The 26,880-nt window shown below is 37.0% G+C and overlaps 1 protein-coding gene across 11 annotated transcripts in view; it reads right to left on the bottom strand.

Moving 5' to 3' along the window:
• The window catches only part of MYO9A (myosin IXA), a 271,227-nt gene that overhangs the window by 111,728 nt on the left and 132,619 nt on the right, over positions 1-26,880 (bottom strand). For all 11 annotated transcript variants that reach the window (XM_033439985.2, XM_033439989.2, XM_033439988.2 and 8 more), the window contains one exon: positions 15,929-16,004. In XM_033439985.2, the coding sequence (XP_033295876.2) occupies positions 15,929-16,004 (76 nt within the window). The remainder of the gene's footprint in view (positions 1-15,928; positions 16,005-26,880) is intronic.

Genomic DNA, 26,880 nt, shown 5'->3' with positions numbered 1-26,880 from the left:
CATTCGCAAAATAACAAAACTACAGAAATGAAGAACAGATTAGTGGGTGCTAGAGGATAGGAAAGGGACATGGAAGAAGGATAATACAAATAAGCAGCATGAATAAATTCTTTTATGATGATGAAAGAGCTCGGTATCTTGATTGTGGAGTTGGTTACACAAATCTATACATGGGATAAAACTGCAAAAAACTACCCATACACACACACACACACACAGATTTTTTTAAATGGTGAGAACTGTAGTCTAATTAATATTAATGTAACAATGTAACTTTCCTGGTTTTGATAATATACTACCAGTATATAAGATGTCATTTAAGGAAAACTGAGTGAAGGGTACATAGGACTCTATGAACTATTTTTTTCCTTTGTACTATTTTTGAAACTTCCTGCTTTTGAAAAATGGAATATAACCTTAAAATATTTATTTTCCAATTAGTTCTTTATTTAAACTATACTACTTTTTAGATAGCCAGGACAATATCTTAAAAATCTTGTAATAGCTTTGTTCTGTCCTTCTGGTCAAGCTTCTTACTAAGAACAACATAAGATAAAATAATAATCAAACATGCAAAACTTTATCTACAAAAATTTTCATCAATATCAAGAAAATTAGAAACAACCTAAATAAACAACAATTGGAAATAAATGAAAGAAGTTATATTATAACCACCCCCATGGAAGTCTATAAGGTCATTAAAAATCATGTGGGAGCAGCAAAGGAAACCATAAACAAGACCAAAAGAATGGGAGAAAACATTTGCAAATGAAGCAACTGACAAAGGATTAATCTCCAAAATTTACAAGCAGCCTATGCAGCTCAATAACAAAAAAACAAACAACCCAATCCAAAAATGGGCCGAAGACCTAAATAAACATTTCTCCAAAGAAGATATACAGATTGCCAACAAACACATGAAAGAATGCTCAACATCATTAATCATTAGAGAAATGCAAATCAAAACTACAATGAGATACCATCTCACACTGGTCAGAATGGCCATCATCAAAAAATCTAGAAACAATAAATGCTGGAGAGGATGTGGACAAAAGGGAACACTCTTGCACTGTTGGTGGGAATGTGAACTGGTACAGCCACTATGAAGAATAGTATGGAGGTTCCTTAAAAAACTAAAAACAGAACTACCATACGACCCAGCAATCCCACTACTGGATATATATTCTGAGAAAATCATAATTCAAAAAGAGTCATGTACCAAAATGTTCACTGCAGCTCTATTTACAATAGCCAGGAGATGGAAGCAACGTAAGTGTCCATCATCGGATGAATGGATAAAGAAGATGTGGCACATATATACAATGGAATATTACTCAGCCATAAAAAGAAACGAAATTGAGTTATTTGTAATGAGGTGGATGGACCTAGAGTCTGTCATACAGAGTGAAGTAAGTCAGAAAGAGAAAGACAAATACCTGTATGCTAACACATATATGGAATCTAAGAAAAAGAAAAAATGTCATGAAGAACCTAGGGGTAAGAGAGGAATAAAGACACAGACCTACTAGAGAAGGGACTTGAGGATACAGGGAGGGGGAAGGGTAAGCTGTGACAAAGTGAGAGAGTGGCAGGGACATATATACACTACCAAATGTAAAATAGATAGCTAGTGGGAAGCAGCCGCATAGCACAGGGAGATCAGCTCGGTGCTTTGTGACCACCTAGAGGGGTGGGATAGGAAGGGTGGGAGGGAGACGCAAGAGGGAGGCGATATGCGGATATATGTATATGTATAGCTGATTCACTTTGTTATACAGCAGAAACTAACACACCATTGTAAAGCAATTATACTCCAATAAAGATGTAAAAAAAAATTTTTTAAAAAATAAAGTAGAGAGAACTCAGGGACAGTAAAAAAAAAAAAAGGCTCATAATATACAGTTTGAGACACAGAAATGAGAACTACTCCTAAATGGTATTAAAATTTACATTTCCATGTCAATCTGTCTTAGTCCACTTTATAAGAAAATTGTTTCAAGTCTAGGCTTGTTGAGCTTTGCTGAGATCTCAACTAGGCAAGTCAGTTTCCATATCTAATATTTCTTAAAACAATATCTTATTGACTGCTGAGGGGCTTCATATTAAATGTCTTGAAGTTGAAAATGATACTGAACTTTAAGAACCTTAAAACTTTGTATTTGTATGCATGAATGTTGCCAGTCTTTGTCTTATCTTCCCAACCAAATCATAGGGAAAGGTGTTTTGTTTAACTTTATATCCCCACAGTGTCTAACATAGTGTTACCCACACATAGTAGGTGCTGAAGAAATGTTGGTTTTTTAAATTGACCCCACCTGTTTTGAGCAAGGTCTTCATATTACCCATCCCAGTGCTTCATACAAATGCTGCCCCTCTTGTCTCATTTATCCCCTTACTTTGACCTCCCTATGATTTCCATAATCTCTCCTTCATTTTTTTCTTTAATCTCTCTCTGCCACCCCTCTGCCCTGCTCCTTCCAGCCCTAAGTGGGACATGAGGCCTTATGCAGCATCCTCATCTCAGCACGTGCTGGCCTCTGTGTTTGGTGCTGGGGGAATGAAGAAGACTAAGCCGTGGTCCCACTCACAGACTAGTAGGGGACAGAGACGAGTCTGAGATGAACAGACTAGTAGAATAGGGGACAGAGATTGTCATATATCAACAGTGACAATAAGTGTGATAAATTCTGTAACTGAGACATGTACAAAGTGATATGATAGAAAGGAAGCAACCTAAGTGTCCATCGACAGATGAATGGATAAAGAAGATGTGGCACATACATACAATGGAATATTACTCAGCCATAAAAAGAAATGAAATTGAGTTATTTGTAGTGAGGTGGATGGATCTAGAATCTGTCATACAGAGTGAAGTAAGTCAGAAAGAGAAAAATACCATATGCTAACACATATATATGAAATCTAAAAAAAAAAATGGCTCTGAAGAACCTAGAGGCAGGACAGGAATAAAGAGGCAGATGTAGAGAATGGACTTGAGCACACGGGGAGGGGGAAGGGCAAGCTGGGACAAAGTGAGAGAGTGACATTGACTCTCTATTTTTACATTTGGTATTTTACACTACCAAATGTAAAATAGAGAGCTAGTGGGAAGCAGCCACATAGCACAGGGAGGGCAGCTCGGTGCTTTCTGACCACCTAGAAGGGTGGGATAGGGAGGGTGGGAGGGAGACACAAGAGGGAGGGGATATGGGGATATAAGTATACATATAGCTGATTCACTTTGCTATACAGCAGAAATTAACAATGTAAAGCAACTATACTCCAAAAAAGTTGTTTAAAAAAAAAACCATGTGGGAGAACAGTATTTAATGGCATAAAGAGCTGTCTGCATATATTATCAAATCTAAATATTGTTGCATGATACAGTTTTAAGACAATTATATTTATATACATGGAAAGAATATTTACCAAAAAAAATTTTAATGGACAAAATAGACATTTATTCAAAGAAGATATATGAATCATCAAAAAACATATACAAATCACTAATAAGCACATAAAAAGATACTGAACATCATCATTTAGGGAAATACAAATCAAAACTACAATGAGATACTACTTCATTCCCTCTAAGACAGGCAATAACAAAATGACAAGAATGTGCAGAAACTGGAACCCTTACCCATTACTACTGGGAATGTAAAATGTCCAAGCCACTCTGGAAGACAGTTTGGCAAACTCTCAAAATGTTAAACAAAATAGACAGTAACCATATAACACAGCAATTTCATTCCTAGGCATGTACTCAAAAGCACTGAAAACACGTCCACACAAAAACTTGTATATGAATGTTCACAGCAGCATTATTCATAATAGCCAAAAAGTAGAACCCAAGTGTTCATTAACTGATAAATGTGTAACCAAAATATTCATAACATGAGATGTTACTCAGCCATAAAAATTAATGAAGTACTGGTACATGTTACAACGTAGATTATTGAAAACATTATGCTAAACGAAAGAAGTCTCACATAAAAGGCCACATATTGTAGATTCCATTTATATAAAATTTCCAAAAAATATATATTTTTTCCAGAATAGGCAAATCTACAGAGACAAAAAGTAGATCATGTTTACCTACAGTGAGTGACAGTACGAGAAAAGGAAACATTCTAGTAAGTAGGAAACTTCTTTTTGAACTGACCAAAATGTTCCAAATTAGATTTTGGAATAGTTGGCCAACTCTTAAATGAATTGTATACTTTAAGTGGGTGAAATTTTGTGGTATGTAAATTATATCTCAATAAAGCTATTTAAAACAAGGCCTCAGAAATCAGCAATGCTGTAACTAAAAGGAAATGTGGCGGTGTCTTCAAAATTCTGAAAAGAAGTTATTTCCAACCAAGAGTCTATACGCACTCAAATTTCCGATCAAGTGTGAGGGCAGAATAAATGCATGCTTAGTTATACAAGGAATCAAAAACATGTTCCTCCTATATATACTTTCTCATGGAGCTTCTAGAGAATATGCTCTGTAAAAGTTTACAAAGTAGATCTATAAAAGGAAATAATGGTAGAAAAAACTGTTGATACAAAACAGAAGAATAACATAAGGAATGACCAATACAAAGGTAAAGACAGCTGTGTGATAGATCTAGAGAACAAACCCCTCTGATCAAAAAAATGCCAGCAGAGATTTCTACAAGAAGATGAAATTAATTCAAGATGCATCTGTACATGATCAGAGGAAATTAAAACAATTGTCAAAAAAGCTTAGGGTTGAAATGGATATAAGCACCACCAAAGTGTAGAAGAAAATCTGGCTGAATAGGTGACTTTGGACTGAGGAAACAATTATTTAAATAAGTTATTAAAAGGACAAATAATAGAGAAAAAATTAATACATTTAACTACATTTACCATTTTAACCATTTTTTTTTTTTTTTTTTTTTTTTTTTTGCGGTAAGCGGGCCTCTCACTGTTGTGGCCTCTCCCGTTGCGGAGCACAGGCTCCGGACGCACAGGCTCAGCGGCCATGGCTCACGGGCCCAGCTGCTCCGCGGCATGTGGGATCTTCCCGGACCGGGGCACAAACCCGTGTCCCCTGCATTGGCAGGCAGACTCTCAACCACTGCGCCACCAGGGAAGCCCCCATTTTAACCATTTTTAAATGTACAATACAGTGGCACTAAGCACATTTATTGTTGTGCAACCATCACTACTATCTATCTCCAGAACTTTTAGCCAAACTGAAACTTTGTACCCATTCAACAATAACTCCCCATGCCCTCCAATACTATATAATATTATATAGCAACTAAAAAGAACAAATTACATGCCACAAGATGGATGAATCTTAGATAGATATTACTGAGGAGAAAAGTCACAGCAACCACATACTATATATTAGTATTTCTAAAACTCAAAAACTAGCTAAGCCAAATGACTCTTTGCTTAGAAAAACATATGTTTATTGTAAAACTATTTTTTAGAGCATAGTAATGGTATACATAAAATTCTGGATAGCAGTTACCTGTGGGGAGAGAGGGAGAATGATCAGAAAATATACGATAAAAAAGTGGCTGCAGCAATACTAATAATCTTCTGGTTCCGAACTTGGGTGGTATTCATTTTATTGATATGCTTCCTAATGTACATGTGTGTTTTGTATATTCTCTTGTATCAAATGCTACCTTAATGTATAAAGACTGAATCAAAGCTTCCTATTAAACATGTATACTGCACACTTCTTATGTTCCATTTCAAATCCCGTAAGTCTTACCTCTTATTCTAGCTGCTGCTATTGCAAATGGTACTGTAACTAGTCATACACACAAATTTTGTCCAGCGTCAAACAGGTGCTGCTGGCAGCACCTAGTTTCAGACTCCAGACACTTGCCTCTTGTCTGATGTAGGCTTCTGCTCTGCACTTACACAAGCAGAACTCTCTGTGGGGCTAGCAACCCCTGGAGCAATGGATTAGTCCCTCCTCTTTTCTTCCTCAAGGCAAATAGATGGTCCTGAGACACAAATCATTAAGCTTCTCAGTTGGTCCCACAGGGTTGAGCAACCAGTGGCCAACTCATTCATTGATTCTTGTATGGATTCTCCATCTTTCCCTTTTTTATTCCCATATCCCCCCTCCTGCTCCCTAGGATAACATTCTTAAATAAGCTACATTTATAAATAAACTATTTGGTGTTTGCAAAAGGGAAACCCATAATAAGCTGCCATAGCATACTCCATAGCAATTGTTTATGTCAGCCTCCAGCTGAAATACCACGAATTTGACAAAGTCATAAATTCACAAGGACAAAGAGTGAGAAGGAAGACTATGCAAGGGACAAGGAAGAGTAAAAGTTTAAAGTTGACAGACATGTAATAAGAGATGTAGTAGACTAGAAAAAATTAAAACCTAAGTATATGTGTACGTCAGAATCATAGAAAAGGGGAGTCTATAGGGGTAGGCATGATTGAGAATACACATATGCTCGTGTGTGTGTGTGTGTGTGTGTGTGTGTGTGTGTGTGTGTAGAGGCTGGGGTTTGGAGTGGGAGAGAGGCTAAAACAACAAAATGTAAGTTGTTCTCATTCAGAACTCTGGAAAGGGTCAGATATTAGAGATAACTGGTACCACTGCAAGGGTGATGCTGAATGGGGCTAAAAATAGGAAGTTAGTTTGAAAGTCTTTAAAAATGACCTAGATCCTTACTCTTACCCTATATAGTGAAGTAACATTCCCTTCCTCAAACCGTTCAAAGATTTTACTTTATAGAAAAGTTGGAAACACAGAATCTCAGGAGAAGTCAGAGACATTAGGCATAGCTAAAGGTAGGGGTGGGTGAGGTACACTGAAAATAGGAGGAATTAAGTGGAAGTATGCGTATGGAATCATGAGAAGCCCAGCTACATAGCTAGAACATCAGTAGCCAGATTTAAAAGCTATAGGCAGGGAAAACTGACTGACCCAAGAGAAACAATCTAGAGATAGCAGACATTTGGAAGTCACCAACTAAACACCGAGATCCCCGATTAATAACAAAATACATCTTCTAGCCCAAGAATCAACTGAGTGCATCTGTATATCCAATGATTCTCTCTCTCTAGATGAAGATCTCTCAGGAATCTCAAAGTAACATGTGCAAGCTGAAACTATCACTCCCTCTTCAAAACTGTTGCCTCTTTTATGTTCCCTACTTAAGTACTAAGCCAGAAATCGAGAAATCATCCTTAATTACTCTGTCTCCTCACCCAATATATTCCACAAGTTTTATATAAGACACAGATTCCCCCCACCCTCTCTTTTCAGGAAACGAAGGCTACAAGAGCCACAATCTCAGAATACGAAGATAAACTGAGCCAAGAACAAATTTTTGGTGACTCCCAAACCCGTGCTCTTTCTCCTATGTGTTATGTAAAGGCTTAAAATACAGCAAAAAGGTTTTACTGGTATTTTACACACTGAGTAACAGGAAGAGTCCCAGCATTAGAATGGCAGGCTCAATGGTGAAGTAGAAGGTTGGAAGTGAAAGAAAGCAAAACTAGGCTGTGCCTATTTTTAAGAGATGACAATCAATGGGATGCTGGGGAGAAAGAAAAAGCTCTGTGGGTACTTAAAAATCTTTGTGCCAGTTGGTTATTTCAGTGAAATGACTTGACGTAGGTATCTGTCTCAGTTTTTCTAGGGGCTTCCCTTAGCTTAGCACATTGTTATTAAGATTGATGGCATACACAACGTCTTTGTTCTCTATATACAACGTACTCCTTATATATACATTAGATCACTGTCATATATTTGTTGCATACATACAAAAATTATTTGCACAAAGCACAGAAAATCCAACACAGACTTCTCATAAACATTGAATCCTCATAAAATCAGATGAGAGACATATAGATTTTCAATTTTCCTCCTTAATACAGGTTCACATCAATGTGTACCCATGACCACCTACTGCAAGCCATCATCTCTTGCCAGAACTGCTATCCAATCCAGGGCCTCTCCAAATCATTCTCCATAAAGCAACCATAGAGATTCTTCTGAAATATCAGTCAGTCCCCTGCTTAAAAGCATTAAATAAATTCTCATTACCCTTAAGATGAAGTACAGCCTCTCCAATACGGCTAACAAAGCCCCACATGAACTAGCCTATGTCTATTTGTCTTTCTAGAGTCGACTCTCATCATTTCTCTCTTCTTACTCACATTCTTTTCATTCTTTATTTGTGCCATGTTCTCTAGAGAGAGCTCTCTTTTTGCTCCTGGACCATCATACAGGTTGCTCCTCTGCCTATAAAACATCACCCTCCTCTTCAAAGGGCTCACCCTTACTCTTCACTCAGATAACAGTTTAAAAGATTCTTTTTCTGAAAAACATTTCTGAGGCATCTGGCCCCATATCCAATTCTTTAAATACAGTACTGGCATACAAAATTTAAAAGTCCTCCTCTATGTTTCCATGGTATCTTATATTTCTCCAATCATATCACTTATCACATCTATCTCACAAAATATTGAATCTCCAGTTTCTGCCACACGACCTGGCACGAAGTACTTGTTAAATAAACAAATGATCTGGCAGAACGAGAAGTTGTCTCTGTCTTAATTTATTGCTTTATTTTTCTCTCAAGAACGATCTGACCTTCAGGAATGGAGTTACATGCAAATAATGCTCCAGTAAAAAAGCCACTAATTTTTAAAACAAAGGACAAACAAAACTATGTAAAAACACACAAATATCATTTAGGATAACCAACATACTATATATTAAAGTGAAAAAATTTGGAAAAGACTTTTGAAACAACTATAGAATACTTTTTTTTTTTGCGGTACGGGGGCCTCTCACTGTTGTGGCCTCTCCCGTTGCGGAGCACAGGCTCCGGACGCGCAGGCTCAGCGGCCATGGCTCACGGGCCCAGCCGCTCCGCAGCATGTGGGATCTTCCCGGACCGGGGCACGAACCCGTGTCCCCTGCATCGGCAGGCGGACTCTCAACCACTGCGCCACCAGGGAAGCCCTATAATACTTAATGTTTTAAACTTATACTAAAATATGAGTATTATTTCATACTACTAATTTGCTATTATTATATGAACTGCTAATCACATATAACTGCTTACATTAATAACCAAGTTCTGTATTTTTTCATTAGGGTAAACAAAATACACTCTAAGACATGATCAAATGCCATGAGATTTATCTGGCTGTAACATATGAGAAATTACTCCAAGCTGTTTTATGTGACATCAAGTCATATTGGTTCTAAGAGAACTTTGAAATCCATTCACCTTTATAAATCATGTTAAATATGATAATTACTTAAAAAACCCTAGTAATAAATTATTTGACTTATCCTTCAAAAAAAGTATTTATTTTTGTTCTCATTGTTGCATTTTATAATACAATGTCTCAGATGGTAAGCAGTCATTTACCCAGATCAAGAGGAAAAGTTGAATTTAAACAAAAATAACACTTTAGACAGTGAGTTTTCAGTTGCATTAAGAACAGAAATCAGGATCCACACATGCTACATAGTCAACTCTTAGAGGATAGGTTTATCCCAGTACTCAAATATGTGGTTATCAATATAGCCAAAGTCCTAAAAAATGGTGTCATAACCCACGAGTTTTAATGAGACATTCTAGTTCCTTAATGCCCTGGTATTAGCATGACAGTACAGCAGACCCCATTTAATTATAAAACATACCATATACTTCCACAATGTGCAAATTCATTATGTCCTTGTCTACAATAAATTCTGATAATACTCTTTTTGCCCCTTAAATAACAAGTTTCCAAAGGCATATTTTCCCAATATAGGGTGGTATATTTTATTCTTCACACAATCTTCTCTACAACTATTCAGAAGAGCTTTTTCCATCTAGGAATGAATGTATCTTTGAAACCAGGGCAGTCTTTTTAGTTATTCACATTAAGTGTCACTTCAGCAGCCTCTATTTACCATCTCTGCTTCATGATATGTAATTATAGGCTCTGTACTTTTTTCAAATCATATTTTGATACAAAGACATCTGTTTCCAGTTTATATCCTCTTACCAAAAAGCAACTGCCCACTCAACATTGATGAAAGTTTTCTCTCTCACTTGAGGAATATTTGCACTGGCTAAAAATAGTTTTACATTTGCGTTTCCTTGTTTTTATACAGACTACATCAATTCTTAGTCCTAGATCACCAGCAAATTGGATGTTCCACTCTTTCATTTAAGAGTCACTTATTAGGAGTGTTCCATAGGGAAGGTCCAAAAGACTCCACTTAGTAGATACAAGCTCATGATTTCATGACTGATTTGATTTTCTGAGTATCTATTGTTCTATCCTCTCTATCTTCTCACCAATTTTCTCTAAAATATGTCTAAAATAAACTCACCAATACAACAAACACAAGCGGGGAGGCTCTCTTGTTAAGACTGCTAGCTGGCCTTTTCCTGATAACATTACTTCAATGCCACATATCTTTCTTTATCTTTCTTTATTGTACGCAAAGGAAAAGAATCAAGCTGGTGTGATCAATTTCTCTGTGAGGAAGGGTCTCAAAAATGAGCTTATACACATCTTTACAAAATCAGTTTGTCATTCCATGAGTGCCTAAAATCACCTTAACTGCTTGAGCCCAGACCAATCTTAAACCAATATATCAGACTATTCCAACTGACATATAAAAAACAGAAGCCCATATAGATCACTTCAGGCATCCAAAATTGAAAGCAGTACAAAGAAACATAACTGGGAATTCCCTAGCAGTCCAGTGAGTAGGACATGGCACTTTCACTGCGGTGGCCCAAGTTCAATCCTTGGTCGGGGAACTAAGAGCCTGCAAGCTGCGCGAGTGGCCAAGAAAAAAACAAAAATAAAAACTAGGAATTAGGAAAGTTATAACCATTAAATTGCTTCAGGAAATGCAACAAGGCACAGTTCCTTTTTTTATCCAAATCAAGAAAATGAGTTCCTTAAGTTAGGGATCTCTAATGACCAGGGTGAGAATACTGCCAATAGATTGAAATAAAAAAGGTACACAGGTCACCAGATTAATGATCTAATTTGTTCTTAGGTAAAATCTAACATGCACATATAATGGTGATTTTCATCGTCAGCCAACTGTCACTGTTAAGAAAACAAAATGCATGCACTATTATAAAGACAGCCAGTAGTTCAATTTGCTGGCGTTAAAGATAAGTACAGTTGAGGTTGGATACTTGGGCTGTGATAGCTCTTGCAGGTTAAAATAGTGAACCTAGACTTCTTGTAATAAGCAATAAAGAGTTATAAAAAAAAGTTATGGAGCAGAGAAGTGATAATATATATTAGAAAGACATAGTAACTCAAAATGGAAAACCTGATCAATGAAATTATACTTTAATTTTAAATGACTGATCATCCTAATCTTGTATCTTACCAGGACACTAAGAAGCTCAATTCTCTTGATGTTTAAAATGTACACAGCAGACTCTAGACACTAAACAATGCTCTTTTGCTCATTTAAAGTACAATCTTTATAAAACAGTATGTGTAAAGGAAAAGGAGCTTTATTTACAAACTCAAAAAATTACTTACATTTGTTACTTTCAAATTTTACTTAAGAATTCTTCATTGAGAAGACCTCAGACCTCCCAAAGGGCAGGGAACCCCCCACGTACCTGGTTAGGGCAAAAGAAAAAACTAAACAGAGACAAAAGGATAGGGACGGGTCCTGCACCAGCGGGAGAGAGCTGTGAAGGAGGAAAGGTGTCCACACACTGGGAAGCCCCTTCGCGGGTGGAGACTTCGGGAGGCGGAGTGGGGGAGCTTGGGAGCCGCGGAGGAGAGCACAGCAACGGGGGTGCGGAGGGCAAAGCGGACAGATTCCAGCGCAGAGGATCGGGCCGACCGGAACTCACCAGCCGAGAGGCTTTTCTGCTCGCCCGCCGGGGCGGGCGGGACTGGGAGCTGAGGCTCCGGCTTTTGTCGGAGCGCCGGGAGAGGACTGAGGTTGGCGGCGTGAACACAGCCTGCAGGGCGTTAGTGCACCGCGGCTAGCCGGGAGAGAGTCCGGGGAAAAGTCTGGACCTGCTGAAGAGGCAAGAGACTTTTACGTCCCTCTTTGTTTCCTGGTGCACGAGGAGAGGGGATTAAGAACGCTGCTTGAGAGAGCTCCAGGGACGGGCGCGAGCCGCGGCTAAAAGTGCGGAGCCCAGAGACAGACATGAGACGCTAAGGCCGCTGCTGCCGCCACCAGGAGGCCTGTGTGCGAACACAGGTCACTAGCCACACGCCCTTCCGGGGAGCCTGTGCAGCCCGCCACTGCCAGGGTCCCGGGATCCAGGGACAACTCGCCCGGGGAATCGCACGGCGCGCCTCAGGCTGCAACGTCACGCCGGCCTCTGCCGCTGCAGGCCCGCCCCACACTCCATGACCCTCCCTACCCCCCGGCCTGGGTGAGCCAGAGCCTCCGAATCAGCGGCTCCTTTAACCCCGTCCTGTCTGAGCAAAGAACAGACGCCCTCCGGCGACCTACACGCACAGGCGGGGCCAAATCCAAAGCTGAGCCCCTGGGAGCTGTGAGAACAAAGAAGAGAAAGGGAAATCTCTCCCAGCAGCCTCAGAAGCAGCGGATTAAAGCTCCACAATCAACTTGATATACCCTGCATCTGTGGAATACCTGAATAGTCAACGAATCATCCCAAATTAAGGAGCCCTGTGGATGAAAGGCTCTTGGTGCTGCAGCCAGGAGTCAGTGCTGTGCCTCTGAGGTGGGAGAGCCAACTTCAGGACACTGGTCCACAAGAGGCCTCCCAGCTGCACATAATATCAAACAGCAAAAATCTCCGAGAGATCTCCATCTCAACGCCAGCACCCAGCTTCACTCAACGACCAGCAAGCTACAGTGCTGGACATCCTATGCCAAACAACTAGCAAGACAGGAACACAACCCCACCCATTAGCAGAGAGGCTGCCCAAAATCATAATAAGTCTACAGACACCCCAAAACACACCACCAGACGTGGACCTGCCCACCAGAAAGACAAGATCCAGCCTCATCCACCAGAACACAGGCACTAGTACCCTCCACCAGGAAGCCGACACAACCCACTGAACCAACCTTAGCCACTGGGGACAGACACAAAAAACAACAGGAACTACGAACCTTCAGCCTGCAAAAAAGGAGACCACAAACACAGTAAGATAAGCAAAATGAAAAGACAGAAAAACACACAGCAGATGAAGGAGCAAGATAAAAACCCACCAGACCTAACAAATGAAGAGGAAATAGGCAGTCTACCGGAAAAAGAATTCAGAATAATGATAGTAAGGTTGATCCGAAATCTTGGAGATAGAATGGACAATAGAATGGACAAAATGCAAGAATCAGTTAACAAGGACCTAGAAGAACTAAAGATGAAACAGGCAACGATGAACAACACAATAAATGAAATTAAAAGTACTCTAGATGGGATCAATAGCAGAATAACTGAGGCAGAAGAACGGATAAGTGACCTGGAAGATAAAATAGTGGAAATAACTACTGCAGAGCAGAATAAAGAAAAAAGAATGAAAAGAACTGAGGACAGTCTCAGAGACCTCTGGGACAACATTAAACGCACCAACATTCGAATTATAGGGGTTCCAGAAGAAGAAGAGAAAAAGAAAGGGACTGAGAAAATATTTGAAGAGATTATAGTTGAAAACTTCCCTAATATGGGAAAGGAAATAGTTAATCAAGTCCAGGAAGCACAGAGAGTCCCATACAGGATAAATCCAAGGAGAAATACGCCAAGACACATATTAAGCAAACTGTCAAAAATTAAATACAAAGAAAACATATTAAAAGCAGCAAGGGAAAAACAACAAATAACACACAAGGGAATCCCCATAAGGTTAACAGCTGATCTTTCAGCAGAAACTCTGCAAGCCAGAAGGGAGTGGCAGGACATATTGAAAGTGTTGAAGGAGAAAAACCTGCAACCAAGATTACTCTACCCAGCAAGGATCTCATTCAGATTTGATGGAGAAATTAAAACCTTTACAGACAAGCAAAAGCTGAGAGAGTTCAGCACCACCAAACCAGCTCTACAACAACTGCTAAAGGAACTTCTCTAGGCAAGAAACACAAAAGAAGGAAAAGACCTACAATAACAAACCCCAAACAATTAAGAAAATGGGAATGGGAACACACATATCGATAATTACCTTAAATGTAAATGGACTAAATGCTCCCACCAAAAGACACAGATTGGCTGAATGGATACAAAAACAAGACCCATATATTTGCTGTCTACAAGAGACCCACTTCAGACCTAGAGACACATACAGACTGAAAGTAAGGGGATGGAAAAAGGTATTTCATGCAAATGGAAACCAAAAGAAAGCTGGAGTAGCAATTCTCATATAAGTTATATATATATATATGTAGTTTGCTTGAGTGCAGTGTTTTTTGTTTTCTGTACTGAATTCATTAGCATGGGTCGGTATAAAATTTAGCATAGGTCAATATGTAATTTGTAAACTAATAAGGTCTTAAAAGTGAGGAATTAAGTCTTTTAAATTTAATTATTTATTGTAAAGAGCAGAATAGCATACATAAACAGGTGCCTAAGGAAAACTTGTATTCTAATATGGAACTCTCATGAACACCTTTTTTTTTTCTTCTAACGGTATGATAGTAGGCCATTTGATTATTTTTATGGCTTTAACTTTACAACAATGAAATATTCGTAAATTTTAAAAAGTATTTTTCTTTATTTGATGCAGGTGGGATACTGGAGAAATGAAAGGTCAAACATCTATTGAGGAATCCATACTTGTCTATATATTGTGTACTTTTATTTCAAGAACTGATTTAAAATTCCTAAAAGGATGCTATAATAAGTTATTATGCCATTTTACAGACTGAATTAAGTGAATTTCAGGGAGGTATGAAACTTGCCTAAGGCTATCCAGCTACCAAGCGGTAGAAGTGAGAATTAAATCCAGGTATACCTATAAAAAAAAAATAAAAAAAAATAAAAAAAAAAAGAAGGCGAGGGCAGCACCAGGGTATGGGGTTGTTAGTTTTATAGGGGTGAGTAATTTCATACGCTGATGAGTGGGAGGAGTATTCCAGCTATTTTGGGGAAGGGGTGGGGATTTCTAGGAATTGAGCCACCGCCCACTTTTTGACCTTTATGGTCATCCTTGGAACTGTCGTGGCACCTGTGGGTGTGTCGCTTAGCTTGCTGATGTGTTACAATGAGTGTATACTGAGGCTCAAGGTCTAGTGGAAGTAGACTCGTCCGCCATCTTGGACCTATTTTGTTCTAATCAGTTTATGTTGTGTCCTCGGGCTATGTAATTCTTTTAAAGGTTGTGCCCTGCCCCCTTTCCTCCTGTTTCATATTGAATATATAATATTTACCAGAGTATGTTTTAATAATTAATACATGATATATTGTATAATTAATTTATATATCATATATATAATGATATCTATAGGTATTTGTTCTAATAAGTCATTAAAAATAAATGAATATTCAAAAAAAAAAAAGAATTCTTCATTGAAAATGGTAAAAGGTAAGCTTTGGGTATCACACTCATCAAGAAAAGGTATCGGACAGTTTGTTGTAAATCAAACTACTCAATTATTACTTACCAATAAGATTTCTCCATGGAAAGAAGCAGAATACCCATTACTTTTGCAAAAGACATTTAAAACGCAAGAATGGTCTCAGAAATTAAAACATATGCACTCATTTTTAATTATCCTGGGGAAACTTTTTTTACATTGTACAACCACTTTACTAGAGGCAATCTTAGACAATTTACTGTACTGTTAACTCTAACCTTTTCAACTTATTACACCATTTACAAAAGCTTTAAGAAATTAAAAGAAAAAAAGGCCCGATTTACTGCATACTTTTAAAGCCACAGAAGTATTAATAAGAATTCTAGTTATTTCTTCTTTACGTCCTTGAAAACTTAAGCCAAACATACTTACTGTTGGTTTTTTTCATTTACAGTATTCATTCCCTGAAGATCAGAAAGAGGTGTTCTGGGATTTTTCCGAGTTATACCTAGCATAGAGAAAGCAAAAACTTTCAATCAATGCTAAGATAAACTAAACATGAAATAATTTTTCTAGGAACAAATGAAATTAATATACTTCAATAGTAAATATTTGCTAAACATATCAGAAATGTCTAAATAATAATAATATGAACCAATCCCATGACTGTTACTTATAAATTTGACTTAGTCAACAATGAAACCAATTCGGGAATTTAATAATAAATTCTTTAATTTCTTCTCTCATTTAAATATTATCAGGAAATACAAGGGTAACTGGGCTGGATGTCTAGAAGTATACAAACTCATTTCTTATTTTAATATTCAAAAAATTCCTAATGATTCCTTTGCACCATTTTTCAGCAACAGGATATTGCTCCTATAAACTACAGATTTTAGAGATCAATTAATCTTACATATAAAGACACTAAGAATCAAAGATGACGAATTGCTTCCTCAAGAATTACCAATATTTTTTAAACAAAAAATCTAATTAAAAAATGGGCAATGAACATTTTGGTACATGACTCTTTTTGAATTATGGTTTTCTCAGGGTATATGCCCAGTAGTGGGATTGCTGGGTCATATGGTAGTTCTATTTGTAGTTTTTCATTGCAGCTCTATTTACAATAGCCCGGAGATGGAAACAATCTAAGTGCCCATCATCGGATGAATGGATAAAGAAGATGTGGCACATATATACAATGGAGTATTACTCAGCCATAAAACGAAATGAAATTGAGCTATTTATAATGAGGTGGATAGACCTAGAGTCTGTCATACAGAGTGAAGTAGGTCAGAAAGAGAAAGACAAATACCGTATGCTAACACATATATATGGAATTTAAGAAAAAAAAAATGTCATGAAGAACCTAGGGGTAAGACAGGAATAAAGACACAGACCTCCTGGAGAACAGACTTGAGGATATGGGGAGGGGGAAGGGTGAGCTGTGACAAAGCGAGAGAGAGGCATGGACATATATATATACACTACAAAACGTAAGGTAGATAGCCAGTGGGAAGCAGCCACATAGCACAGGGATATCAGCTCGGTGCTTTGTGACCACCTGGACGGGTAGGACAGGGAGGGTGGGAGGGAGGGAGATGCAAGAGGGAAGAGATATGGGAACATATGTGTATGTATAACTGATTCACTTTGTTATAAAGCAGAAACTAACACACCATTGTAAAGCAATTATACCCCAATAAAGATGTTAAAAAAAAAATAGGCAGAAGACTTGAATAGACATTTTTCCAAAGGAGACACCCAGGTGGCTAACAGGCACATAAAAAGATGCTCAACATCGCTAATCACTGGGGAAATGCAAATCAAAACCAAAATGAGATATCACCTCACACCGGTCAGAATGGCTATCATCAAAAAACACAAATAATGAATTCTGGCGAGGATGTGGAGAAAAGGTAGTGCTCATACACTATTGGTGGGAATATAAATTGGTACAGCCACTGTGGAAAACAGTACGGAGGTTTCTCAAAAAACTAAAAATGGAACTACCATATGATCCAGCAATTCCACTCCTGGGTACACATCTGGAAAAAATGAAAACACTAATTTGAAAAGATACATGCACTCCAATGTTCATAGCAGCCCTGTTTATAATAGCTAAGACATGGAAGCAACCCACATGCCCATCAACCAACACTTGGCTTAAGAAGATGTGGTATATGTATACAATGGCATATTACTCAGACATAAAAAAAAAAAAAGAAATACTGCCATTTGCAGCAATGTGGAAGGACCTAGAGAATATTATGCGTAGTGAAGTAAGTCAGACAGAGAAAGACAAATACTTTATATGACTTATATATGGAATCTAAAAAAAATACAAATGAATGTATATGCAAAACAGCAACAGACTCACAGATACAGAAAACCAACATGTGGTTACCAAAGAGGAGAGGGAAGCAGGGAAGAACAAAATAGGGGTATGGGATTAACAGACAGACACAACTATATTTAAAATAGTAAAAGTATCTTTGAGATAACAATCTTGTATGTGGAAAATCCTAAGTAATTCACACAAAAAATTAGGACTATTAAACAAGTTTAGCAAAATTATAAGATATAAGATCAATATTCAAAAATCAACTTAGCAATAAACAATTGGAAAATGAAATTAAGAAAACAATTCCATTAATAATAGCAATAAAATAATATAAAAGGAATAAATTGAACAAAAAATATAAAATATCTACTGAAAAACTACAAAGCATCATAAAAAGCAATTAAAGAAAACCTAAATAAATGGAAAGCCATCCATGCTCATGGACTGGAAAACTTAATATTGTTAAGATGGCAGTGTTCCCCAAATTCATCTACAGATCAATGCAATCTCTATTAAAATTCCAGCTGCCTTTTTTTTTTTTTCTGAAATGAATAAGCTGATCCTAAAATTAATATGGAAATGCAAAGGACCCAGAATAGCCATGTTGAAAAAAGAGAACATGGTTGGAAGACTCATACTTCCTGAATTAAAAACTTACTACAAAGATAAAGTAACTGAGACAGTATGGCACCAGCATAAAGATAGACAAATAGGTCAATGGAAAGGAAGTGAGAGTACAGAAATACATTTATGATCAACTAAATTTTGATAAAGGTGCCAAGACAATTCAATGGGAAAAGAATAATCTCTTCAACAAAAACTGGGAAAACTATATGTCCACATGGAAAAGAATGAAGTTGGATCAAAGACCAAAATACAAATGCTAGAAGTATAAAACTCTTAAAACATAGGAGTAAATATTCCTGACATTGGATTAGGCAATGGTTACTTAGAGATGAAACCAAAAGCACAAGCAACCAGAGAGAAAGACTGAGAAACTAGACATCACCAAAATCTAATACTTTCGTGCTTCAAAGGACACTATATCAAGAAAGTGAAAAGACAACCCACAAAATGGTATCAACAGAAAATGGCCCATCAAATATCTGATAAGAAGCTTGAATCCAGAGTATAAAAAGAACTTTTGCAACTGAATAATACAAAAGATAACCCACTTTCAAAATGAACAGAGTATGAATAGATATTTTTCCAAAGACAACACACAAATGGCTAATAAGTACATAAAAAGATGCTCAACATCATTAGTCATCAGAGAAATGAAATCAAAACTATAATGAGGGCTTCCCTGGTGGCACAGTGGTTGAGGGTCCACCTGCCGATGCAGGGGATACGGGTTCGTGCCCCAGTCCGGGAAGATCCCACATGCCGCGGAGTGGCTGGGCCCGTGAGCCATGGCCGCTGAGCCTGCGCGTCCGGAGCCTGTGCTCCGCAACGGGAGAGGCCACAACAGTGAGAGGCCCACGTACCGCAAAAAAATAAAAATAAAACTACAATGAGATTGCACTTCACACCCCCTAGCATGACTATAATAAAAAAAGGAAGATAGTAAGTGTTGGCAAGGACACGTAAAAATTGGAAACTTGCATACACTGCTGAATGTGAAATGATACAGTCACTTTGCGAAACAGTCTAGCAGTTCAACAAAAAATTAAACAGAGTTACCATATGACCCAGAAATTCCACTACTAAGTATATACCCAACAGAACTGAAGACATACATCTATACCCACATAAAAACTGTTACTGGAAAACATATGTCTTGGGATCAACAAATTCAGTTACAACTTTGAACAACTTTATTTTCTTACATATTTGAATGCATTGTTTTTGTTTCATTTATTCAGTTCCTAAGTCATGGACACCAAATATCCTTATGACAAATTATCATTTTCTATTCGCCATATGAATTCTTTTCTTCTGCATATTGAAATATAATCACTTCAGGCCTTTCCTTAATATTAGTAATGCAATTTTCAGATATGTTTCCTCTATTGAGATCATATAGGTGTTGATTTATGCCTCTACTTGATTTAGTAGTTCAAAATCTATTTCAACATCATTCTGATATTTCATAGTCTTAAATTTGTGCTACTGCTTTATTGGATTCATGTTCTTAAATTCTTCTTAAACTGTAAAGTGCTCACCGGGAATTTTCTTCTCGTTTTTGGTGTTGCCAACACAATAGGGCGTTTCTTTTATGCATGTTATTTCCCTTTGTGTAATGATTTTTTAAACATTAATTATTAAATACTTTAAAGGAATAATATACTGATCACTTGCAACTGACCACTGAGATTAGAAAATGAAGTCCTGTGCACCTTTCTTCTTGATCCCATTTCCACAGCATCAGATCCCAACATTGCCCACTTGTTGGAATTAGCATAAAAGGACTTTAAAATTGCTATCATAATGTTCAATGACTAAAAGTATAAGACAGTCTTATGACCTAACAAAAAAATCTCAGGAGAGAAATGGAAACTGTAAAAAGAATCCAAATGGATATTCTGGAACTGAAAACTGAAATTTTCTGAAATGAAAATTTCATTCTATGGTTTTACAAGGAGACTTGAAACAGCATAATGAACTTGATATCAGATAAATAGAAATTTTCTGAAATGAAAAATTCATTCTATGGTTTTACAAGGCAACTTGAAACAGCATAATGAACCTGATATCGGATAAATAAAAATTATCCAACATGAAGAACAGGAAGAACAAAGATAGAAGAAAAATCCACAGAATATGAGGAATCTGAGACAATATCAAATATTCTAAGAGCATGTAATTGGGGTCTCAGAAGAAAAAGAGAAATTGCAGCAGAAAAAGATTTCTGAAAAAATACTGACCAAAAATTTCCTAAATTTGATGAAAAATAATGAAGCACAGGTCCAAAAGGTATAGCTAATACCAAACAGCATAAATATAAATATAAATGATATCTAGGGACATCACAGTCAAACTGCTGAAAATGAAAAAATAAAGAGAAAATCTTGAAGCAGCCAGATGAAAAAAGGTATATTAGATATGAAAGAACGACAACAGAATGACATCTGAGTTTAACATCACAAATAATGTAGGACAAAAGAAAATGGAACATCTTTAAAGTGCCAAAAGTTTGATAGTTCCTAATGATGTTAAACATATGTCTACTTTATGACACAGTAAACTCCATCATAACTTTTACCCAAGGAATGAAAAGTTATATACACAAAATGAATTGAACAAGAATGTTTATAGCAGGGTTCTTCACAATAGCTCAAGAGAGTACAAACCTTATATCCATCAAGAAATAAATGATAAACACAAAGTTGTATACACAATTGTATATACATATACAATGGAATACAACTCAGCAACAAATTACTGATATAGGGAACAAGATAAATGAACACATATATAATTATGTTACATAACAGAATCAGAACACAAAAGAATACTGTATGATTCCATTTCTGTTTTAGAAAAGGCAAAATTAATTTATAGTAACAGACATCTTAAGAGGAGTTGTCTAAAGGGGGTGCGAAAATGTACAAGAGAGTAAGAATAAACTTTCTGATACAACTTTATTCGAATATTTTATATTTTTGTGGTCATATCTTTTTGTGTTCATATGCTTTAGGTTTGTCTCTTATAAACATCTTACAGCTGAATTTTATTTTAATTGCATAATCTTTTTTTAAACTGTTTAGTTGGGTTTGTTTTATTCGTATTACTGATATATCTGGAATGTTTTCTGCCTTATTTTATGTTTTGTATCTACCCTAATTATTGTATGCTTTTACCCAGACTTCTACTGAACTATTTTCTTTATATTCTGCTTTCTTTGTTTTGTTTTGGAAGTTATATACACTCTCCTCTTTGATTATTCTTGAATTTTTTACATATTCATGAATTCTAAACTAAATTAATTCTCTATTCTCTTTTTCTAAAGAGTACGAGAACCTTTAAATCTCTGATACAAGTCATCCCCTTCCTATCACAGCTATTGTTACCCAGTATTTATTTTCACCTTATTTTCTTCCCATTAATCAAGCAAATTAGGCATTAAGTTTTATAAAACAATAACTTGTATTTTACAAGTTTCTCAAAACTTCCTAGTGAATTCAGCTTCTGTCTTTCTCAACTAAATCTTTTTATAAATTCTACTGATGAAGATCTGCTCAAATTACTATCTAGTTTTATTTACTGCTATTGTTCACCTGTGCCTGACATAGCTTTCTCCATCCTTTTATTTTTATCATTTTAAGAATCTAGATATCATTTAATTAAACTTTTTGAAAAATTCATTTTGAGATTTTAATTGGTGATATTAATCTATTTTTATTAATTTAAATCATAGTACTTGTTTCTTGTATTTTGTTTCACTTTTATTTCACTCTTCAAATCCATATTCCCCCTTGTTAGTTTTCATTTGATAGATAAAGGTTTCTCATGCTACTTTAGAAGACAGAGATTCAGAGAATTCCCTGGAAGACAGAGATTCAGGGAATTCCCTGGTGATCTAGTGGTTAGGACTCTGTGCTTTTGCTGCCGAACGCATGGGTTCAATCCCTGGTTGGGGAACTAAAGTCCCACAAGCCACTTGCAGCTGACAAAAAAAAAAAAAAAAAAAGAATCAATTTTTGTTATTGTCTGTAAGGCAGACATTCATGTTTGTTTATCCACATTGATTTCCTAAATTTGATAAATAGCCTTATTCTATCAACTCAATAGAAATAGCTCCCTGACTTTCCTGCAGGCTTCCCCAAAATACATATTGGCATATCCTGTATTTGTTTCCATCTACCATTTTCAAACAAGAATTCTGATCACGTAACATTTTTTTTTTTAGAATATTTTAAATTATTTTAATGCAAATCTCTGCAGTGGATAGCAGACAAGGGCTTTGGCATTCATTATCACATTTGAGCCTCGCGATGCCCCTGTGCAGTGGGGACTACCTTTCAGAGAAGGAAATTGAGGCTCTGAGAAACAACATCTTCCACACACAGGAATACAGGGGCTAAGTAGCAGAGCCAGAATTTGTACCTGGCACTGCCTGACTCCAAATGCCAGGCTGTTTCTCCTCTCTCTTTTGAGAGTAACGTGGAGGTCCCCACGTCAGAATCTTTGTGCCCTGCCACAGCCCTGGCAAAAAGCAAAAGATGGTCAGGTCTTCCCGGCACTGAAGCCTTCCCCAAGATCAGTCAAGCTGGCTAGTTCCCACTCTGGTCCTGATGAGGCCCTGATGAGTAAGGTGTGGACACTTCCTGGGGTTCCCATAACATATTTTAATTTTTGGTATGCTTAATTCCATGAAAAATAGTCTCTTCTAGATATCTATCTAAGACTTATGTCAGGCTTCATGATATGCAATTAATTTTTAAAATTGTGGTAAAATTTACATATTGTAGAACATACTCATTATAAGCATACAGTTAGTTAAGTTTAGACAAAACTGCCACCAAAAGAAGATATAGAATATTTCCGGGGACTTCCCTGGCGGTCCAGTGGTTAAGACTCTGCACTTCCACTGCAGAGGGCATGGGTTCGATCCCTGGTGGGGGAACTAAGATCCGGCATGCCATGTGGCACGGCCAAAAAAAGAAAAGAAAAATTTCCATCATCTCCCAAAGTTCCCTCAAGCCCTTTCTTCGACAATCCCCCACACACCCTCCTGGACCAAGGCAACCACTAACCTGCTGTCCATATCGACTGGTTTGCATTTTCTGGAATTTGATATTAGTGGAATAAAACAGTATGCTCTCTTTTGTGTAAGGTTTCACTCAACATTACATTTTAGAGTTTGATCTATAAAAAGTCTTCATGTGAACATATGTGTTCATTTCTTACGTGGAGAGAACATATGGAAAGCATATGCTTACCTTTATAAAAAACTGACACTGTTTTCCAAAATAACTGTACTATATTTTACATTGTCAGCACAGTGGATAAGCATTCCAGCTGCTCCACACACTCACCATCAGTACTGTCAACTTCTTAAACTTTAGCCATGACACAGGGTGTTAATGTGACTTCACTGTGATTATAATTTGCATTCCCTAATGACTTATAAAGCTGGTAATCTTTAATGCGCCTATAGATGATTCATATATCTTCTTTTCTAAGTGTACGCTTAAACCTCTTGATCATTTTTTTTTTTTTAACCAGAAAGTAACATTTTTTTTTTGGCTGCACCGCGTGGCATGTGGGGTCTTCCCCAAACAGGGATCAAACCTGCGCCCCCTGCAGTGGAAGCACAGTCTTAACCACTGGACTGCCAGGGAAGTCCCCTCTTGACCATTTTTAACTGAACTGTTTCTCTTATTATTGCAGGAGGTTTTTAAAAAATATTTTGAAGCCCATTATCGGTTATGTATTATAAATTATTATGAATATTGTTTCCCAGGCTGTGATATGCTTTATGTTTTTTTTACAATATCTTTTTTTAAAGTAGAAGTTTTCAATTTTGGTGAACTCTAATTTCTCAATTTTTTCCTTTTATACTTCATGCTCTTATGTCCCATCTAATAAATTTTGTCCCAAGACTGCAAAGATTTTCTCTCAGGTTTTCTTCTATCAATTTGATAGTTTCGTTCTTTGCAAAGAGCTGTATGACCCATTTCAAGTTAATTTTTATGTATAATATAAGGTAAGGGTCAAAGTTCTCTTGAACATATGGATATCCAGGTTGTTCCAGTGCTGTTTATTTTTTTAAAAACTATATATACCCCCACTGAATTATCTGAGGGCCTTTGGGGAAAATCAATGGACAATATATGTATAGATCTTTTCCTGGACTCTGTTTTTTATTTTTTTTCTGCGGAAAAGGATTTTATTCAATTTTTCTAAAATTACTAAAATTTTTTTATTGGAGTATAGTAGCTTTACAATGTTGTGTTAGCTTCTTCTGTACAGCAAAGTGAATCAGCTATACATATACATACTTCCCCTCTTTTTTGGATTTCCTTCCCATTTAGGTCACCATAGAGCATTGAGTACAGTTCCCTGTGCTATACAGTAGGTTTCTATTGCTCTCTTGCTTACACTAAGAGAACAATGTCATGATTATTTTAATCTTAAAATCATATAGTGTAAGACCTCCAGCATCATTATTCTTCTTCACAATTGTTTTGGTCATTCTAGATATTCTACATTTCTATAAAAATCTTAGTTATCAGCATATGAATTGCTACCCCAAAATCTGCTTTGATATTCACTGGGACTTCATTCAATCCACAGATCCATCTGGGGGAGAACTGACATCTCAGAAATACAAAAATATGTATCTCTCTTCATTTATTTAGGCATTTTTCAATTTCTCTCAGTTATATACTCTAACAGTATTTGGTAAATTTATCCCTAAATATTTCATGTTTTGGTATGCTATATTATAATCCATTGCATATCAAATCACTCCAAAGCCTAGCACTTTAAAATAACACGTAATATCACAGACTTTGTGGAGGAACAGGTTTCAAGAGCTGCTTAGCTGGGTGGTTCTGACAGGGTCTCTCATGAGTTGTATTCAAGCTGTCAGCCAAGGCTGTGGTCATTTCAAAACTAGAATGGAACTGAAGGACCTGTCTCTAAGGTCACTCATGTGACCTTAGAGGCAAGCCTCAAAGGTCTCCACTGCCTTTGACTAGAGGCTTCAGTGGGATTCTCAGTAGGGCTACTCACAACAGCAGCTTGATCCTCCAAGAGACAGTGATCCGAGAGAGAGCTAGCAAGTGAGAAAGTACCTAAGATGGAAACTGTAGTCTTTTTTAACAATTTTGGAAGTGATGTACTGTTACTTCTGCTATGTCCTATAGGTCACATAGACCAACACTGGCAAAATATGGGAGGAGACTACACAAGGTTGTAAATACCAGAAGATGGGGATAAATGGGGAATAGCTACTGTGGCTGGCTGCCACAGATATATAAATGGAATTTATAAGTTTCATTTTCCAAGTGTTCATGGCTAGAATATTACAATTTAATTTTCTATATTTAGCTGGTATACTGTGAGACTGTTAAATTCACTTTTCAGATTAAAGAAGCATTTTTTAAACCCGTTAGTACTTTCTATGTAGATGATCATGCTGTCTACATCTTCCTTTTCAATCTATGTACCTATTTCTTTTTGCTGCCTTGTTGCACAATTACCTTTAGTACAATGTTAAATCTGAGAGGCAAAAGCAGATATCTTTCCCTTGTTCTTAATGTCAGGGAAGAAGTACTCAGTCTTTCACCATAACATATGAAGTCTGCTGTAGAACTGTCATGTGTATTCTTTATAAAGTTGAGGAAGTTGCCTTCTATTCCTAGGCTGCTACAAGTTTTTAAATAGGAATGGGCATAGAATTATGACAAGTTCCTTATACCCATCTACTAAGATGATATGGTTTTTCTTTTTTAGATGATTAATATCTATATTATAAATTATGACTCTCTATATACATATATATAATACATTATATTGATTGATTTTCTATATCAAACTAATCTTTCATTCCTGAATTTCCACTTGCTCTTCATGTATTATTCTTTAAATATATTGCTGAATTCACGCTGCTCTTATTTTGTTAAGGATTTTTACATCTCTCACTGTGAGGAACGTTAGACTGTAATTTTCTTGTAATGCTATCTAATTTTGGATTTAGAGTAATAATACTGGTCTCATGATATGATTTGTATAGTACTACTTGCTCCTCTGTTTTCTGAAAGAGTTGAGGAGAACTGGTATAACTGCTTTCTTAAACATTCCTTAAGGACTTCCCTGGTGGTTCAGTGGTTAAGAATCCACCTGCCAATGCAGGGGACATGGGTTCAATCCCTGATCCTGGAAAATCCCACATGCCATGGAGCAACTAAGGCCATGTACCACAACTACTGAGTCGGCGCTCTAGAGCCCATGAGCCACAACTAATGAGGCCACAAACCACAACTACTGAAGCCCGCGCACTCTAGGGCCCACGTGGCACAACTACTGAGCCCGCGTGCTACAGCGACTGAAGCCTGTGCGCCTAGAGCCCAGGCTCCGCAACAAG

Source organism: Orcinus orca, chromosome 2, assembly GCF_937001465.1.
Source record: "Orcinus orca chromosome 2, mOrcOrc1.1, whole genome shotgun sequence".
In the NCBI taxonomy this organism is placed as follows: Eukaryota; Metazoa; Chordata; class Mammalia; order Artiodactyla; family Delphinidae; genus Orcinus; species Orcinus orca.
The sequence above is the reverse complement of the archived record's forward strand: the minus strand, read 5'-3'. Positions and strand labels throughout refer to the sequence as shown.